Here is a 20,271-nt window from a genome sequence, read left to right on the forward strand (position 1 = left end):
CCTTCCTCCCAGGGTCCACGGTTATTCCTGGAGTCTCGTCTCTTAATTTGCTGTTTGCTTTGCCCTTTTTCTGAATGTGATGTTCAATGCTGAATTCACGGTAATCAGGCCGCCGAATCTAGCTTCAAAAAAGGTTTGTTCAGATTAAGAAATATAGACATTATAAATAGCCTGCTAACACCCCCATGCATTCACTGCCCCCAAACGGAAACAGCTGGTTGACCGGGTCTGTGATTCTGGAGTAATGAGTGCGTTGCTTCAGTACCAGCTAAGCGGGTAACCGGTTTCCTTCCCCACAGCTTCGGGGTACAGCATCAGCACGTCCTCCACCTCCATCTCCTCTGAAGACATCCTGGCTGTGCTCCAGCGTGAGTCGGCTGTGGTGGGCTAGAGGGTGGGGTGCCTTCCCTCTCTCCTGGCCGCACTTGTCAGGCACACTTGGCGGTCCCTTGGGACAAGGAGCCACTCCCTCCTCGCTCCCAGCAGCCACTCCCTCCTCCCTCCCAGCAGCCAGCTGGAAAGGGGGCATCAGCTCTCCCCTCTAAGGCCAGGCAACCGGGCAGGAGCCCCTTCAGCTCCCGGAAGCTTGTTCATGTCCCCCTGGGGGTCTGAGAACCCCCAGCTCACACGTCACTCGGGCCAGTCTGTGGGGAGGTTAGGCTGGACGTGTGGTCCATACCGGCGCCTCCTCTCCTTTCAGGGGATGACGTGCGTCAATATCTACGGCAGTACCTGATGGGCCCTCGGGGTCCCCCAGGGCCACCAGGAGCCAGTGGAGGTTGGTCCCTCCAGTCTTTGGACTACGCAGAGCTGAGCAGCCGCGTCCTCAGCTACATGTCCAGTGAGTGTCCGCCTCCGTGGTGGGGCAGGCAGCGGGCGGGACACCCCGGAAATGGCCCCCTGGCCCTCTCCCGCCAGGCTGCACCCAACCCAGAGGGAGCGGGGGCGCTTCAGAGCTGTTCAAACCTGTGGCCCCAGAGCAGGTCACGGAGCTGGGCGAGGGAAGCCAGGATGAGTGTCCCGGGCACCGTCCTGCACACGACTCACACGCACACTTCTCTATGCACACACGCACACACCCAGCAGGAGGAGGGCTGTGGGCACTTCTGACCTGCACTCGTCCCCGGCCCTGGGGCCTCTCCTCCGTGGCGCCGTTACCCTCTGCCGGTCTCTTCCCGCTGCCCCTCTCGCCCCTATCCCAGCCTCCGCTTCTGTTCAGGCTGCTTCTGTCTGGCTTCCTCTCTGACACGGTGTTTCCATCTGCCCTTCCCTGTCTGATCTGCATCCATCGCAACTTGGGATTTGTTCCTCAGGCTCCGGAGTCAGCATTGGGCTTCCTGGCCCCCCAGGGCCCCCAGGCTTGCCGGGAACATCCTACGAGGAGCTCCTCTCCTTGCTCCAAGGTACGGCCGAGCAGGGCCATCTGACCGAGTGCTTCGGGGTGGACGGCAGAGCTCCTTGGCCCAGGCTGTGACCGATCCTTGCTCTTCCTTGGTGTCTCAGGGTCTGAATTCAGAGGCATTGTTGGGCCCCCAGGTCCCCCTGGGCCACCAGGGCTCCCAGGCAGCGCGTGGTCCAGCATCAGCATGGAGGACCTCTCATCCTACCTGCAGAGTAAGGAGTGAGGCAGGCGAGGGCTGCAGCCTGACCTTCAGGGCTCCCGCGGGTCTGAGCCAGGGCAGCCATGGAGGGCTCAGCCCAGGCACCAGTCCTCCTAGAGCGGGTACAGGGCCGGGCTCTGGGGCCCTGGAGGGGGACACACTTGACGTTGAGGTGCTTTCAGCCCTGGCAGGGGGAGAAGTGGGGGGACACCATGCGTCCAAGTCACGAGAGAACTCAGGGGCCAGCGGGTGACCAGGTGCCCAGCCAGCAGCCCCAACTCCCAGCGGCAGAAGGGCTGAGGGGAAGGGATATGATTTGGGTTGAATGAGGCCCGGGACTGGGGGTGGAGAGCAGCGGGGAGCAGTCACCCCAGGGGAGGACGGGACACGCGTGTGGGGGCCTCCCTCACCACCTCCTTCCAGACGGGCCCAGGCTGGGAGTTCCGCGGTCCTGGCAGGGGATCCCTGATCTTTCTTTCTCTTGCCCCCTGCTCAGCTGCTGGCTTGTCATCCATCCCAGGCCCTCCTGGTCCCCCTGGCCCCCCAGGCCCTCGAGGGCCCCCGGGTGTCTCGGGAGCTCTGGTGACATACGCAGCTGAAAACAGCGACAACTTCCGGAGTGAGCTGATCAGCTACCTCACAAGTGCGTGTCCCTGACGTCACTCTGCCTCCTCCATCCCCTCCCAGACCAGGCTTCTCCCTGTGAGAGGGGCAGCCAGCGGGGCTTGAAGGGAACTGGAGGCCAAACACATAAGCCGCCCTGGTCGGTCGAGGAAGCCCGGCTTCCTCCCAGCCCACATGCTCCCGCTCGGTGCGAGTTCACATCCTGCTCAGGCGTGCTGAGGCCCTGGGAGAGACACCCCCAAGTCCCACTGCTCTGTCTCCCCCAGACCTGGCTCCCACTAATGCCGCTTCTTCCCCACAGGCCCTGACGTGCGCGGCTTCATCGTCGGCCCGCCGGGTCCTCCCGGGCCCCAGGGTCCCCCCGGGGACAGCCGCCTGGTGTCCACGGACAGCTCCTACAGCCGGGGCGGCAGCTCCTCTTCTCTCGGTCGGGCCTCTTCCCACAGCTCCTCCACAGGCATAGGAGGAGCCAGCGGAGGCTCCCTGGGCGAAGGGGGAGCCTTTGGCCTGGACACAGGCCGGGGCCGAGGCTATGGGGCAGCGGCAGAAGGCGGCATGTATGGCGGTGACGGTGGTTTCGGGGCCAGCTTTGCTGGAGGTCTGGATTACAACGAGCTGGCCGTTCGGGTGTCTGACAGCTTGCAGCGTAAGTGGGGACACGTAGGCTTCAGCACTGCGGGGTTACGGGAGCATGTGAGCATCTCCACATCCAGGAGGACAGCAGTTCTGGAATCAGACGGGCAGGGACTGAAGACAAGCTTAGTTCAAGGGGCCCAGTCGGGACTGGAACCTATGCTGCAGGGAACAGAGATGCTGGGGTCTTTGTCCTTTGTTTTCCCAGAAGAGTCTATATGACTATGAAGGTTTTCTGGTGGGGCTGAGGGAAGGCTGTTGACTAAGCCTTTCCCGGGCGGCTCACCAGCACAGCTATGCAGTAAAAGGCCTGTGAAACAAGCCCACGGAGGCGAGACGTGCCTGTCAACAGGGGAGACTAAGGAGGCTCCTCCCTCGCTGCCGCACAGAAGAGTTTGGGATGGGAGCCAGTCAGAGGGCACCGCGCTCCCACCGTGAGGAGGGTGCCAGGTGACCCCTGCTGCCTGTGCCCACCACTCTGGTTTTTACAGGTCAGGGCCTGCTCCAAGGGATGGCCTACACTGTGCGGGGCCCACCAGGCCGGCCTGGGCCCCAGGGGCCCCCTGGCATCAGCAAGGTCTTCTCTGCCTACAGCAACGTGACCGAGGACCTCATGGACTTCTTCAGAAGTAAGGGCACGCCCCGATTACTTTCCCAACACTTCACTTGCCGTGTAGTCTGTTCCACAGAAACCAGTCTCCCCAGAAACCTTGTTAACACTTGAGATGCTGAAAATCGGATAAATTCTGAACCGTTTTCTTCTTACAAGTCCAAACTCTACCACCACCTGCCTGTGTCAGTCTGAACGAATCACTTTACCTCCCAAGCCCCAGGACGAGCTCTCGTCTAAGGCCAGCTTTTCCCCCTTGCAGCGTATGGAGCCATCCCAGGACCCCCTGGGCAGAAGGGAGAGATGGGCATCCCTGGCCCCAAAGGTAAGTGGTGGCAGGAAACAGCCACCAGGATCCCGTGTTAACGACTGCCTCTTGTGGGAAGCAGCTCCCTTGCCAGCGCCGTGCTGGGAACATGTGCGGCTCCTTCAGGCCCTGCACTGTGCCTCGCTTAGCCGTGCCCCCTTCTGTCCTCCTAGGTGAGAGGGGCCCTGCTGGGCCACCAGGTCAGCCTGGGCCACCCGGCCCTCGAGGACACAAGGGAGAAAGAGGAGACAAAGGTAAGCCTCACTTGCCACAGTTCCTGGAGTGCTGGGAAGCAGGCCACGTGTTCCAGAGCAAGCCTGAAAATTTTAGGCAAATGCCAGCTACGAAAGGCAGGTACTGGCAACAGCATACTTTGTGTAACTATCAAATGAACAGCCAGGGAGAAAGGAAGAAGAATGTCAATGCAGGGAGGAAAAGGAGAACCAGGCTGGTAATGAAATAGGGTAATCAATTTCAATCAGTTGACAGTCTTACAGAAGAGTTCATCTTTCAAGCCGGTTTTGTAGTAGTCACAGTTACTGTAATTACCCAAGCGGAAGTCCCCACAGACCACAGGACATTTTCTAACTTCCCATTCATCTTCCAACTTCTAGGTGACCAAGTCTATGCTGGCCGGAGAAGGAGAAGCATCGCCGTCAAGCCATGAGCGACCCTTGGCGTAACAGCCGCCTGGACCAGTTCTCGCAGTGGCTTATGGCGCTTATGTCAAGACCTCTCCAGAGGGTAAAAGCTGGAATCTCACTGTCCTACTGAGGCAGCACAGCAACTAGAACCCTTATCTTAGTCTGGAGCAAAATATATGTATGTAGAATTCAGTCCAAGGTACACAGTCTGAAGCAGCTTCACGGGGTAGACCCAACAGTGGCCGCATGCAGTGTGGGAGGATGAAGCTGGCCTCCCTGCTGTCCAGGCCTGAGCTCCTCGGCTTCTTTAACACTGAGTTCAAGCCCCAGCCTAGGAAAGCCAGGTACATAAAAGTTGTTTCAGGAGCCCTTGAGCTTCACCTTAAAAATGAGCCCAGGAAATGGAAGATGGGATGGGGGTGGGGGGTGCCTTCCTGGGAGCCACGTGATGGGACTGTTCTGGTCAACGCTGCAAGGCTGTGCTCTCACCTCCTCTCTCCTCTCTTCACTCTGCATTCTCTAGTCATAGACAAAACTCTCAGCTGAAAAAACTTAAGAAATCCACTTCCCGTGAGGTGGTGACAGGGTTTCTACTAGTATTTCTATGTATCACATTCCCACTTAGGAAGTTTGACTGCAGCTATGATCTGTCTCCATAGGTCCACGCTAGAGTTGATAGTATGTTACACTGAACTAGGTTGCAGCCAATAGGAAGAGAAAGGCAGGGGGCAAGGAGGAAAGAAGGGGAGGGGAGGGGAGGGAGAGCAGACTGCCTGACACCGGAAGCCGGCACCCCTGCTCTGCACTTAGGAAATGCATGGGGGACTGGGCGCAGTTGGTTTTATTGCACTTTTCAATGTCTACAAATATTCACGTGGTCTATTAGATGAGTCATTTCAATTGCAAAATTTCCAATTAAAGGGTTTTTTCTTTTTTAATATGCTTAATGTGATCCATCTAACCAAAAAAAAAAAAAAAGAAGGGAGGGGAGGAGGGAAGAAGGAAGGAAGAAAGGAAAGGAGGAAAAGAAAGAGGGAAAGGAAGAAAACATTTTCGGTTAATTTTGACATTTTACTGTCTAATGAAAACTTATGTATAATGAATGAACGCATCGTGCCTTTCTCATATGTTAGTTTTACCTAAAGGCTGACTCAATTTGTTTTTGTAATAGTAGCTTTAGAAGCTCAAGTATTATATCCCCTTTAATGATTCTTACCTTGATTAACCAGACTTTTGAGTTTTGTCCTAGTTATGAGATCTGCCTATCCAAGCTATCCCAAAGTCTTCATAGAATCGTATGCCCAAGAGAAATACGGTAAAAGCCCAAACTCGCTAGCTTCTCTGGACAGAACCCAGATATGAGATATGTCCTCAGCTGGATGGCGGTGGATCTTAGCCTCTTTTGTTTCATTAAAAAACAAAAAGTCAAGCATGAGCTCCACAGTATGCAATGCTCCTGGATTAGAAAATGACATGCTGTGCCTCCCTCCATCCAAACTGACCACGTGCCAAATGGTCAGCCTAGTATGTCTACTGAATCTTGCATGAATGATGAAAAGAGGTTGTTTTTAGCAGAAGTGACGTCACAGTTTGTGAAATGTTTGGTGAGAAAAATAATCCATTCCAAGGGGAAAAAAGGACATAAAAAAAGGTATATATACATATGTCGATGGAAATATTTTAAGTACCACCCAAAGGTGGGGTTTGGGCAATGAAAGACCAGTTACCAGTCCCAAGTTACCAGTAAAAAGGACCCTCTTGTGTGTGATGACTACAGATGGTCTGGAATGCTAGTAAGTCTGAAGGGTCAGAAGATCTGGAGGACTGCGAGTTTTAAAATATAATTAGGATTTTAAAAAATGCTACAAAATGTTCTCACACAGGACAATCTAGCTTCAAATAGTCCCAATAAAAGACTGCTTCCCAAAGTAGAGTAAGAAATAACTTTATTTTTCATTTTCCAACCCCATGATTGAAAAGACATGTTGCTCCCAAATAGACAAGAGGCATTTTCTGAAACAAAATTCTTTCTGAAAATTTAGCTTGTGAAGTTATTACACTGCAAATCAGAGAAGGATTACAAAAAGCTACAGCCAACATTTAAAACTGGTATCACATTCTACCCCAAGCTTGGTAACAGAAGTTTTAAAGCTGTATCAAAACCATGTCAGCCACAGGATAGCAACAGTAGTGGCATTAACTGTTGTGCCTTCAACTTAAGAAAAGCATTTAAAATATCCCATTTCCTATAAAAGATCATTTCCCAGGAAAGAACTGATTTATTCAACCAGAAGCCTATTAGAACTGGAACTACAGAGCTCGCCGCCTCCGCCTCACAGCTCTACATTTCCCTGTAATCAACAATATCTCTAGCTAATCATTTGACAGAATTTGGCTTCTCAGAAGAGTCTTTGTCATTTAAGCACAGTGTGGAATGGGGAAAAAAGTGTGTAGTTACAAGGGAACTAGGAGACTACAAAAGACAATCACTTCTGAAACTCACTGATGCTCAAGAAATCAGAGACCCTCCATCACAGTGGGTCTCATATGCCTGAGAGCTTTGTGCTTGAGGAAACACTACTTAGAGGTAGCTCTGGTTCTGGTTTATATTTAATTACAATTTGCTGTATCCTGTCACAGGAAAGTTTCAACATTTTCAGCAAGGTATAAGCACTCCAAATTTCCTCCTTACCCACCCTATAGCTTCCCCATAGAAAACGGTAAGAAAAAGCTTAACTGTGAGTCCACATAGTATGGCGGCTAATTCAGCAATTCACACCCGACCATGGATTGACAGGACTAGGAAAGGCAACCTGGTGCAACGAGCTCCATGAGCTAGACCTGCAGAAGCGTGGTGGCCTGGCGTGTCCACAGCACGCAGGGAGAGGAGGGGAGGCTGTAACTAGGGGGCACACATGGAGAGCTTCTTCAATGCATTTCATAGCACATTCTGCCACAGCAACAAAACCACCAACTCAGGAATGCCTTTGACTGCACTCTCTGATTTCAAAGATGTCTGTGTCCCTCCCCAACCCCCCACCTACACTTCATGCAAGAGAGAAGGCTCACACTTCTGTACGTGAATACAGGGCCTACAGCAAGAAGTGCGCAGGGATGGGTACAAACAGCATGGTCTATACAACAAAATACCTTTTGAAAAGATTTATGTAACTGTAAGTATTAAAATGAAGGTTTTTACCTCTACATGAATATCATTCTGTAGTCCTGCTCCTACATGCACATGGTCTGGTCACTTTTGAAAGAGAACTCGAGCGTGAACAAGGAATCCAAAGGGCAGTTTTACGGGAGATGCAAGAGGTGCTAACAAACTTACCAGCGTGTCAATCGTTCTACTCTGAGCCTCTTTATTCAATACTCTGTCAACTTGAAAGGAAGAAAAAGAACCAAATATTCAGACCAAATTAATTATGTGCCATAAACTATTCAGCACACAGGATATCCTTTAAACGATACTGAAAAAATGTCCACTGCCTAAAGTATTAATTTTTAAAAAGCCAATAAACTGAAAATTTCAAAGGAGAAAGTGGTATGAGAACCTTCTTCCTCTCTCCCTCTTCAAATAAATCATTAAATACACTGGGTAACATTATACTGTCATTTCTATCATAACAATATAAACAATTTCCATCATCACCCTGAACATTACTTTATAAAGATATATATTTTAAAAGTCTTCCAAAACATTTTTCAACCCAGCATTTGAGAATAAAGCATTAAGAGTTTCGTATACAGTAACACATTCATGTGATAAGTGTATGAATTTACAACCATACATAATATATATATATGTATATATATTTATATAAAAAACAAACTTGGCCAGAAGTTAAGGCTACCTACAAAGTTGTCCAAGTAAATTATGCTTGTCAAAACAATTACAAAATTAAAATCACATGCATTTTTAAATCATCTAAACCACTGAAAAAATAAGGTTCAGCATTCAAAGTTTTCAAATTAACTGCAAGAAAGTGCTACAGATATTTACATTTTCTTAACATGAATCAGTGTTCCCACAAAGTTGCATTTGCATTTTTCACGAGCCTCAAATGTAATATAACTAAAAACTGAAATGTCTACAATTTGGTACCTGGCACTCATGACAGAACAGGCGCACGTGGCAGGCAGCAAGCTTCGTCTACAAATGGACTGTCTCACACCCGAAATACGGTTTATAATACTGTTTCGAGCTGACACGTGCTTGAAATTCTAACCCTCAAAAGGGACTAGAGTGAACATTTCATTAATAATTACACGTATCAGCACCCTCATGATAAAGGTTTCAGGCTTTTCCCACTCAAATCAAAGTAAATAATTTAAACATGGAACAAAACAAAACCAAAATATAAATGACTTGATCTCAAAACAACGAAAAGTCATTTCTGATATTTGCCTAAATATTTTAAATTCTTAAAAACTATTCTGAACAAATGCCTCTTTTAAGATTAATTTCATAAAAATATATTCATAAATATAACTCAGAGCCTGCCAGCCTCCAACAGTTTTAAACAGAATTTGCTAAGATGGGAGAATTCATTTAACCAGCTCATGTATTATTTTAGGAAATAAGCTGAGATAGCTATATCTGTATTTTTTTTAATTTGGTGAGTTTTACATTTCCAATTTGGACATCTAAAAGCTACCGTTTATTTTTTTCATCTTTCCAACTTTGTACAACATATACTTTAGGATGAAAATTTCTATCAATTGGTAATAGGAGCAAGATTTAAAAAACAATAATGCTTAATGCTAAGGGTGTTTTGTCCCTGTTGAATCAAAAAAGGAAATGCAATTTTAGACTCAACTGAAATTTAGTGTTTTAGGCACTATTTTAATAAAACTAGCACCCTTAATTATTAGCTCATGTCTAAACAGGTAAGTATTTTAGACAAATTATTGAAATAATTTTTCTCTTTTAAAAGAGTTTGATGCTAACATTTAAAGGTAACAGATTTATTTACTGAATCAATATCATATTTTGAGCAACTCATAGTTTTTTCATGAGAGCTGATTCACCAAAAAATTAATCCAACTCTCTACAGCAGTTTCAACTATAGATTTTAGGCATCATTGAGAAGTTAAGTCAGGAAAAAAGATATTTAGTAATACTTAAGTGACGTAACAGGGTTTTTTTAAATAACTTTAAACATTATCTCTCTACCAGTTTTTCAGGTAACAGTATCTAAACAACACAATTTTTAAGATTATATACAAAAATCACCTTAGGGAATTACTGCAAGATGCTACTTTGCCAGCATGGCCCAGCATCTGTCTTAGTGCCTTTCCCTTTATCTTTGCTAAACAAAACAAACAAAAAAACATCTGGAAGGTGAGGCAGGTGATTGTCTTCGTGAGCTCTCTGATACAGACTATGGCAGAAGATGAAGAGAACAGAATGATATACTTAAGAAGACAAACCCAACCACAGAATGCTTCCCATTGTTACGATCCAGTGGAATGCAAGCTAGGAATAGGATAGAATTTGGAAATCCGGCTCTGTGTTGATGGGTTAAGGCATTCAGACTCCCCGGTCATTTTAAAGAACACTTCCTGTTCCTGTAGTTTCCTAGCAAACTCCTCTTCCAGTGTCTTAAAAAGGAAGGGAAAAAGAAATTATGCACTGGTATTAAAAACAGAATTTACTCTGACAGCCCAGATAAAATTATTTGCCCCAAAGACTTTGTTATCCTAAGGGAGAAGAGACTGCTCAACAGCTAGGACCACAGGCTGTACAGCCAGCCCAGGGTTCAAGTCCTGGCTCAGCCACATGAATGGATAACTTGGGGGTAATTACTTAACTTCTCTATATTACAGAATCATTTCATTCTTCTGCTATGAAACAGCGATAATACCATCTACTTCGACTGGGTTGCCATGAGAGGATTAAATGTGGTAATAAAGTACTGAGCACACACTAGGTACTCAACAGACGGCACCTGTTATTAACTATTGATATTAACCGTCTCTTCCACATGGAACTTACCATTTTCTATTTTTTTATTTTGATTACTGACGTGCATGTCTTTTCTTTCACACTGAACTATAAACTGTTTGAAGGTAACACCTAAACCAGATTCATCTTTACAACCCCACAATATGGAACAAATATAGTAAGTGCTTGATAAATATCTGAGGTATCAATTACTTTGTGGACAAGTGACTCAGGAGAAGTACTGCTGTAAAAATACAAAGTACAGGAAAAGATGGAAGTATAGGAAGGTTTCTCAGAAGAGGAACACCATGAGCTTAGTTTCAAAGGAAAGATAAGAATTTGACAGACAGGATGGGGAAGACACGCCAGACAAAGTGAGCTGAACAATGCACAGAGGCAGGGAACTGTGGAGTTGCTGTGAGTAACGGTGACTATACCCAGCACTGGAACATGAACCGGGAACAAAGTGGCTGGTGGGAGACGAAGCTGGAAGGGCTGATATGGGCAAAGTGTGGCACTATGAAGGCTTCAAAGTCAAAGTGAGGCGTTTACATTCTACTCTGTTGGAACTGAAGATTTATCAACACCACTATGACAGTAACAGAGATGCTCTTGAGGATAAACACTCTGGTGATGGCAGGCAAGTAGAAGGAAAGGGAACAAGAGACCAGAAGGACCATTAGGACATTACTGAACAATTTTAAGCCAATAGTAGGAAGACAGTAAAGGGAAAGAGAAATATTAGGAAATAAGAGTCAAAATTATTTGTCATCTGATTGAATGTGGGGTGTGATGGAAATGAAAGGTAATTCAGGTTTCTAGCCTAGATGTCAGTTAAGAGAACAGAAATGTTAGCAAGAACACCTGACGGTGGGTAGGACTGGAGAGGGGGGGAAAGATGAGATGGAGATGAAAGAAAAAAGATTTTGAGTTTAGTTTTATCTCCACTGAGTTTACAATCTTTAGTCAACGTTCAACAACATTCAACAGGTATGTACTGATCATTTACAATGTGCAGGAATTGTTCCAGAAGCTGGGTATATATCAGTGAACAACAAGATAATGTCCCCGCTTTCAAGGAGCTTACATTCTGGTGGGAGAAGACACACAATAAAGAAATGTGTCTGGTGGTGATGAATATTATGGAGAAAAACAAAGAAAGGTTGAGGGGATAGAGAGTGTTCGAGGTAGGCATTGAAGCTATATTTTATATACAGTCATCAAAAAAAGAAACCTTTGATGAGATGACAATGGGACAGAATGAATGAAACGAGGAGGAATGTAACATCCACATGGAAAATGAGAGCTGAGAGCACGAACCAATAATAAAAACAATAAAATAATAACCATAACAACCATTCACTGGATCCTGACCACATCTCAAGTACTGGGACAAGTACTGTACACGCATCACTTCCGTTAACTGTCTTAACAACCCCAATTGGGAGGTAGTAACATCCTCATTTTACAAATGAGGAAAACTGGGCTCAGAAGTGTTAAGAGACGAAATTAATCAGTGTCAGCACTGAGATCTGAACCCAGACCTGTATGACTTTATAATTCATGTTCTATACAAGTTTTGGAATTGTCCTTAAACATGCAGCTGAAGCCATGACAATCTACAAGATCATCAAGATAAAGAGCAGAGGTAAGAGTGTAAAACTGGAAAATGTCTACATTTCCGGTGACTAGATGACAAAGAAAGAGCACAGAGAAAGAAGAGAGTATGTCACAAAAGTCAGGTGAGAAGAAAATTTTAAGAAGATTTTTAAGAAGAACAGGTAGATAATGCCACTGGTGACCACTGTCAACCAATTCAACTGGGGAGGAATTTGAGGCGAAAGCTAGACTGCAAAGGGTGAAAGGAGGAACTGGAGAAGGGACTTCTCACTTTCACCCCTCTGTGTACCCTTTGAATGCAGAAACACATGAATGAACTACCTATTCAAAAATGGAACAAAAAACAAAATTCAAGTTAAAAAGCCACACTATTAGCACATGGTAGGTGCTAAATACATATTTCTTTGATTAACCCATTGGGTGAATGGAAGAAAGGAATCGTTGAAATGTATAGCAGGCAGGAAGCCCAAGAGAAAATAAAGGTTTAAGTTTGACAGTTGGCAAAGAGAGAGAATCATACAGTAATAGCAAAGACAGAGCTGAAATGGTTGACCAGTTGGACCAGGCTAGCAGGGAGTCAAGTGCAAACAAAGAAGATAGCTGGCTGGCTGGCTGGCTGGCTGGCTGGCTGGCTGGCGCGGTGTAGGAAGCCATCTCTATTTTACTAAATTGTCAATTAACACAGCACACAAGGGCCGTGTAATCTGGCTCCAGTCGACCCATCCAGACAAAGCTGTCATCCCTTCCCTCTCTCCCTCCCTAATGCCTACACACAGGCACACACTCCCTCTAATGCTACAATGATAGGGAGCTACTTATGATTCCTGTACACATTATTTTCACTCATTCTCTTTTCTGTACTTAAATTGCCCCCATTCCACTCCAATCTGTCTGTCCTCCTAGCAAGCTCTTACTCATCTAACAAGCCTCACTTGGCTTACAAGGCATCTCCTCTCTGACCCTTCCTGACTTCCCTGAGCGACTTATGCACTCCTCCTCCTTTGCTGGCACACTGTGCTCCTCTGCTCTGTATCTTGTGCTTACCTCCTTCAGACAAATGCTGCTACTGATCTGCAACGGCTTGTCAACTAGATTCTGAACCTTTCGGGGACAGGGACTTTGACTCTTCATCTCTGTGTCTCCTGTCCCTGACACTGTTCCTGACACATATTAGGTAAAGAGCCAACAGCTGGGAGGATGGAGGGATGTATGAATGCAAGCATATTTTAATTAAAGCTTTTAAAATTACCTTTTTCCTAGGTCTCAATTTCTCTCTCCATTCCTTTAATTCTTGGCTGTGTTCCTCATCTAACTCCTTTAGTTTCTGAGTCTCATGCTCAACCAAGAGGTGGCATTTTTCATTCTGAAAATAAAGTTTGGATTTAAAAAATTTCAGATCAAGTTAGCAATTTTTCACAAATACAATTATCTTCCAAAATAATAAAGTATTCATTAAACATAAGGCTATTACTGAGGTTGAAATTCTCCTCTAACAACCGAAGGCCAAGAATTATGAAAAGAGTCATAACTTCATTTTTGCAAGTTTAGAGGCTAGATCTGTTATCCATATGAAAAGAACTTGAATAGAAAGAAGTAGTTTGATCCTGATTTTCCTTCTAAGAAGGTTTACTCACAAAACTGACACTTCAGAGGGCAACTTGCAAGCATTTTATCCAATGGTACCAGAACATGGGGTTAGAAACTATTCCACTCTAGTAAATTAAGCACATATGTAGCATATCCACAATGTATACACTACTCTGAAACTGTAACATTTTAGAAATTATATTACATTACAATACATTATATTATATTATATTAGAGAGCTGCATACTCCAGGTAAGGTTCAAAAACAGTCCTCTCTAAAGTAATGTTTAAATTCCTTAGGAAAAGAATTCTCATATACTTATCACCTTTTTCAAAAACCTTGAAGAAAATGAACTATTTCTCCTTAAATAAAAAGAAATTTTAAATTCAGAATGATAAAAAAAATGCCTACATCATTTTTAAAACTTTGTTCATCTTCTTTGCAAAATACACTAAAAATTCTCAATAGTACTTTTGAAAGATGTAACTACTTCTTCTTTTTTTTTTTTTTACCGGTACGCGGGCCTCTCACTGTTGTGGCCTCTCCCGTTGCGGAGCACAGGCTCCGGACGCGCAGGCTCAGCGGCCATGGCTCACGGGCCCAGCCACTCCGCGGCATGTGGGATCTTCCCGGACCGGGGCACGAACCCGCGTCCCCTGCATCGGCAGGCGGACTCTCAACCACTGCGCCACCAGGGAAGCCCGAAAGATGCAACTTCTTATATCATAAATTAGCTTCATGTTTATACTAATCACGGCTGTGTAAGGTCTAAACAAGTGCCTGCGATACTAAACTGATCTTCCTTTGGGTCTACAGAGGAAAGAAAACCTTTAAATCCCAGCATCTTCACAAGCAATGTGCAGCTTCCTCTGAGTAGCTATTACTTCCTCAAAACCAGCCACCTGTACTGTGCACCTAGTACCATCTTTGCATTCATGCTTCTGCAGCTAACCTGCAGCTGATGCAGTTCTCGGACATTGGCTTCACACTGCAACTGAAGATCCCGCATTTGATTTTCATGTTTTTGATGTTGAGCCATTCTCTCATTTTTCTGCCTCTTTTCTTCTTGAGAAGCAAACTATAAGTAAGAAAAACAAAAGATAAATATGGTTAACAAGTAATGTAATTTCTGTATCTTCCAAAGGTGTAATTAGGGAATGTAACAAAGCTTAAAGTAGAGTAAACTAAAGCTTCAAGTAGTAATATGCTGGGACTCAAAGCTGGAGTCTACGTCATGGCTTTGGTGGAGTGTAGGGAGGTGGAGAGAGACTTCTGATTAAAACCTTCTTCCTCCTACCTGCTTAGTGACCTCAGTTAATTTGCGTGTGGGATCTGTGACTGTAGAAGTATAGTGAGACCACACGTTTGACTGAAAAGCTGGCCAAGTCATCTTATTCCCAGAGCTGGTCTTAGGACCAGCCTAGCCCTGGATCTGGTGTGGGGCGTGGAAGAGAACAGCTCTCTGTTGCCAGCACCCGGGGGAGATTGAGTTGGTATATGCCATATGTGTACAGAGCCATGGTGAACATCAGCGAGCCCAAGGTAGCTCCAAATGTTTACAGCACAATTACGTGGTACTCCTAAAGGCCACCCAAAACGTTTAAACTTAAAGAGAGTAATTTTCTTATTTACTTGTTTAATTTTTTCACGATCCTGATCTGGTGTTGCTGTTGGGTTAATTCTCAAACTCTTCTTAAACATGGCCATGCGAGTTTTGGCTTCACTGCGCTGAATCTTAGGCAGTCTTGCTCTTTCTTGAGTCTGTCTGTTTTTCAACTCCTCAATAAGTCGTTGATTGTAACGCTGCATTTGTTCTGTTTCCTAAGAAAGTTTCAGAGTCCAGTGATGTAGATATAATACTCAGTACCCACATGTATGCTCAAACATGTCATTTTGCTGTTGCTTCCCCAAATTACTCTCTCCCTTGTTGCATACCAACCAGCAAAATACTAGGCAAAAAATAATTTATAAGAAAAATAAGCTATTAGTAATAAGAGATTCATATTGACTCTCGTATACTAAGTATAGGGAGTCCACATTTTTAAGATACCTGAACCATAAATGGAGCCAAAATAGCTAACTCTGAGAGACAAGATGAAGATTATAATGTATAAGAGGTCTTTAAGCATTGTAATTAGTTACCTTCCTTGGAATCTGTAGAAAAGAGTTTGCAATCGTGACCAACATACAACTAATTACTCCAGATTTCAAAGAAATTTTAGGATAAAAGAAAGGAAACCTGAACTTTATTCTGTAAAAAATATAAGTTTCAAAAATAAATAGCTCTGCACACTTTAAAATGAACAAAAAAGTGAACAAATTTTCCTTTCATTAACCTTCTCATGGCGCTTAAGTAGCTGATGTCTTTGCATAAAATACTGATCTTTAAGTTGCTGTTTGAGCAGCTGGTGTTTTTCTTGTAAGTGTCGTTCTTCAAGCTCCCAAATTGCAGCTTCTCTAGCTAGAAGAAGAAAGCAATTTCAAAATGTAACTTTGCTCTTTTTACTAATGTACTTTGGTCTTCATTTTAATATTTACATACAAGTGTTCTAATACACTAATTAATACACACGGACATTCTGAGCTATAGATGCAATATTACCAACATAAAGATAATATCCATTACCGCTTTCCGTTCTGCTCTGATGTCCTGTAAACAGAGAATGCCCTACCCACAACACCAAAATTCCATTTAATCATCTTAATGAGAAAGAAAAAAAATATAAGGTATTTGTTAGGGGAAATAAGTGCTTAAAATTCCATTCTATCATGTAGCCAATTTAAGTATACCAACACTGTAAGGCATAATGAGTACATAAAATTATTCAGGTATATTTCTACCATCATCTGGACAAAAAAAGATGTTTTAAGGATTATATGTTTATGTTCACTTCTATTGCAGTATTTCTTAATTTTATAAAGTATTTTCCTCTTATTTAAGTTGCTTCATCTTTCCCTCTACCACTCTAGCAAAAGAAAACATTCAAATAATTTCCAAGGTATATCTCTGCAATGTTTTGAGATATATATATACATACATATGCTGCATAATTTCATATACCTCTCATGAGCTGTTGTTTGTTATTCAGGCACTCTCTTTCAATATTGGCTAACTCTGCCTTCTGCTGTTGGATGATCTTTTTCAGAGAGCCATCTAATTCTTGTTGTTGCTTCTGAACAAACTCTTGTTCCTATTAGACATAGTTAACCATCAGTTAATAAGTATCTACTGAGCAAAACATCCATTTATCTATACCTCTGTATATATTAGTGATTAACAAGATTTCTGAACCAAGTTTCTAAGGTCAACTAGATTTAAAAATCACCAAGATTATATAGTATAGACATAACATAAATGTATTAGTCACCCAATTCAAGCCCGGAAAGGAAGTACTAGAATACATAATATTCTAAACTATTAAGAATAACACATACAAAAGAAGTCCATAACCCACTCATAATTAAAATGCCCTACATCTTTGGGAAAAAAAATAAATTTACAGTTTCTAAAACTGACTATTCATTTCACTAGAGTGTGGACAAAACAAGAATAAACAAGAAATGTCTTTCAGGAAGAGAGGCAATAAAGAGCAAACAAGAAAAACATACCGGGATTTTAAACTCTCTATTTTTCTATTAATAAAGACGAAGCCATACCATGGCTACACTAACAGAGAAAGACAGATTCTGTATCTTTAGCCTGTGCCTAAAAAGAACAATACCTTAAGGATTTAATGAGAAATAATGCATTGCTGGAGAAATGTGAACTAGAAACAGGAAAATGAGTTAACATTTTATGACTCTACAAACAAAATTCCTTATAATCAGAGAACTCTACCAACATGTAAGGGATTCACTCATTCATTCAACAGTATTTACTGAGTACATACTATTTTTGCCCGAATGCCAAACTTATACTTTCAAAAAAAATCCTTCAATTACTGTGTAAGGAAAGGGAAGGTTGAAGTGACTTATGGTCATTATGCTAGATTATACATTTGCAGAAGGAAAGGAAGCATACTCAAATTGAAGAAATGCAAATTTTGCCAGTAAACATTTGGCTCTCCATCCCTCTCTTGGCTGTTACAGCAGTTTGTGATCAGCTCAAGGGTATTCTGATCAATTTGAGTATAGATTTAGAAATTTGGGGTTTCTAAAGTGGGGCAGCACTTCACCTATAATCCCTCCTCTTGCACATCTAAGAGATATAAAACCTCAAGATCCATTTTGGAACTATTTTTTAGGCCTTGGACAGAGTCTGACAGGATCTAGATCACTACCAGCCTGGTCTTCAGTGCACAAAGAGTGAGTCAGCAGTGCTCCTCAAGGTGCTTGTCTTACTACTGTTTCTCTGGAGGTGAGAATCAGGTCTCACCATCCATGACATCCTGTTAGTTTGTTGTCACAAATGTTGCTGTCTCATCTACATCATGATTTGTATTTTAGCATAAATACAAATATACAGTTGCTACTGTATAAGACTAATAAACTGTCTCTATAAAATACAACTGCCAGTTGCAAGTGGAATAACATGTACTTTTGTATTTATTGAGCTATGGTCTTATGTACTGGGGCCAGGAAATGTACTTAGGTGTCGTTAAACAAAAATATCACGCAAGTTGTCAGTTCCGTAGATATAATAAATGCTGAGCAAATTTATACAAAAAAAATTTACAATTGCCAACTTGACTACAGTCACCTACATCGCTTTATCACAGCAAAGAAAAAAATAAAAACTCAATGAATATTTAAATTCAACTATCTAGAATAAGGTTTTGCGCTTTGTTTAAAGAGATGCAAAAATCTCCATCCTATCTTATAAGCAGTTATAACAAAGTAAGTTGTCAAGCTTCTCTTTTCCTACAGTAAATATCATTTGTAATAAAAATTAAATTGATTCTCTAATTTCATTGTGAAATTTCTATGTGCAAACTTGTTTAATAAACAATATAACCTGCAGATATATCAAAAGTTTTCTTTTGTTCAACATTTTTACTACTAGTTTGCATAAAGAACTTTTAAAAAATATCTGTGTGGACAGAAATAATGGGTCCAGATTATCATAAATAAAAATATTACATTTATAGTTATCAAAAAAATCAAGTGTAAAAGATGGGGCAAATAAATATTTACATGAAACTAAAAAAGGTAAACACAGTGGACCCTTGAACAACACAGGTTTGAGCTGTGTGGGTCCACTTAAACGTGGAGTTTTTCACTAAGTATGTACTGCAGTACTACACATTCTATGGTTGGGTGAATGTCCAGATGTGGAACCACAGATGCGGAGGGCCAACTGTAAAACTGTATGTGAATTTTCAATTGCGCGGAAGGTCAGCATCCCAATACCTGAGGTGTTCAAGGGTCAACTGTATAAGCCAGTGCCACTAAAAAAGTGAACGTGACTTCTTGTCAATGCAGTTTTTGGTCATATTATTATATTTATGTCTAAATTAAACAAGATAAGAGTTCAGGTCAAAGAAAACCTTTATTAAGCACTTAGTAAATGCTGGGGACTGTACTACTTACAGGGTTACTAAAATTAATAAAAGACAGTACTGCCTTCGAGGAGTTTCCACTCTATTGGTCCCAAATTGGTTTTATCTGTCAGCCCATATAAAGTGTAGTGGGTCCCTTCCCTTAGTAACATACTTTGAAAAGTTCAAAAGTAAACCACAGAGAACTCAAAGCAAGGAATAAGGGTCCAGAGATCAAGACTCAAAATGAATGACAAGGAACTACAAAAGCATGCCCTGAAGCGGCCAGTATATGAGGAAAAAGGAGCTAAGACTGTTATATAGAAGCGGGCAGAACTAGCACTGTGCTGCTCCAGAAGGTAAATAAAGATCAACAGGTCAAGGCAGGCAATGTATGGAAGCGTTTCCTAACCGTCAGAGTTTGCAAAGACACCAGCTGCCTTACAGAGCTATGGACTTGAAGAATCAAGCAGAGTGTGGATGATTACACAGTCAAGAATACTGCACATTTGATTTTTTTTTATATTAAGGCCAAAAACTACCGAAAAGGTCCCTTACACATTAATATATTTTATTACCACAAAAGAAATGAAAATTTAATATCACTGAGCTTTCATTAAATTTCCTAACTTCAAAAGCCAAGTATAATACATTCACAGTGGAATCTGTAATTAGAAATTACTCTTAGGATCTAAAAGAAAAGTGATCTTACATTCCAAAAAGACTGCACAAATTACACTCATTTAAAAAAATAATAACACATCAATTTGATCACCAAGAGTAACAATTTCAAAATGGACACAGAAATTGTAAAATGAGTGTTCTTTAAATGTACAAGTTTTAATTCTGATAAGGAATCTATCCTATTAGTCAGATAACTGTGAACGTTAAAAATACAGCTTTGGGTTCTAGAAAACTCTAAGAAAGGGTTATGATACGTGGCACTATTTGTACATCATCTAGTCACTTTAACTTAAAAGCTAAAAATGGTAATGATCAGAAAAGTGTTCGTAATTCATAATTTCTCCCTCTCGTCAAAAAATAATTAACATTTTGACTACTCTTTCAGAAAACTATAGAGTCCAATGGCTGACAATAATATAAATAAATAAATAAATAAATAATTTCAGGAGGGGGGAAGGAGGGGTTGAAATCAAGCTGTATTCTATCTACTCCAGTTGTGTATATCAAACATCACAAACAAAAATTACAGTGTT

General features: G+C 42.7%; 2 protein-coding genes across 3 annotated transcripts in view; one reads left to right on the plus strand and one right to left on the minus strand.

The window, feature by feature from the left end:
* Positions 1-5,540, plus strand: part of COL17A1 (collagen type XVII alpha 1 chain) — a 51,446-nt gene extending 45,906 nt beyond the window's left edge. Inside the window, exons 48-57 of the mRNA XM_060034128.1 lie at positions 300-368; positions 701-841; positions 1,314-1,403; positions 1,504-1,614; positions 2,098-2,244; positions 2,527-2,871; positions 3,350-3,487; positions 3,731-3,793; positions 3,949-4,029; positions 4,390-5,540. Of these exons, the coding sequence (XP_059890111.1) occupies positions 300-368; positions 701-841; positions 1,314-1,403; positions 1,504-1,614; positions 2,098-2,244; positions 2,527-2,871; positions 3,350-3,487; positions 3,731-3,793; positions 3,949-4,029; positions 4,390-4,442 (1,238 nt within the window). The 3' untranslated portion in view covers positions 4,443-5,540. The remainder of the gene's footprint in view (positions 1-299; positions 369-700; positions 842-1,313; positions 1,404-1,503; positions 1,615-2,097; positions 2,245-2,526; positions 2,872-3,349; positions 3,488-3,730; positions 3,794-3,948; positions 4,030-4,389) is intronic.
* An 808-nt stretch (positions 5,541-6,348) lies between these two features.
* SLK (STE20 like kinase) overlaps positions 6,349-20,271 on the minus strand; it is a 57,092-nt gene continuing 43,169 nt past the window's right edge. For both annotated transcript variants that reach the window (XM_060034127.1, XM_060034126.1), the window contains 6 exons: positions 16,639-16,768; positions 15,914-16,038; positions 15,210-15,398; positions 14,530-14,655; positions 13,239-13,352; positions 6,349-10,026 (listed from right to left, as the gene is read on the minus strand). In XM_060034127.1, coding sequence (XP_059890110.1) covers positions 9,880-10,026; positions 13,239-13,352; positions 14,530-14,655; positions 15,210-15,398; positions 15,914-16,038; positions 16,639-16,768 — 831 coding nt within the window. In that variant the 3' untranslated portion in view covers positions 6,349-9,879. The remainder of the gene's footprint in view (positions 10,027-13,238; positions 13,353-14,529; positions 14,656-15,209; positions 15,399-15,913; positions 16,039-16,638; positions 16,769-20,271) is intronic.

The sequence above is a fragment of the Delphinus delphis genome, chromosome 16 (genome assembly GCF_949987515.2).
Source record: "Delphinus delphis chromosome 16, mDelDel1.2, whole genome shotgun sequence".
Taxonomy (NCBI): domain Eukaryota; kingdom Metazoa; phylum Chordata; class Mammalia; order Artiodactyla; family Delphinidae; genus Delphinus; species Delphinus delphis.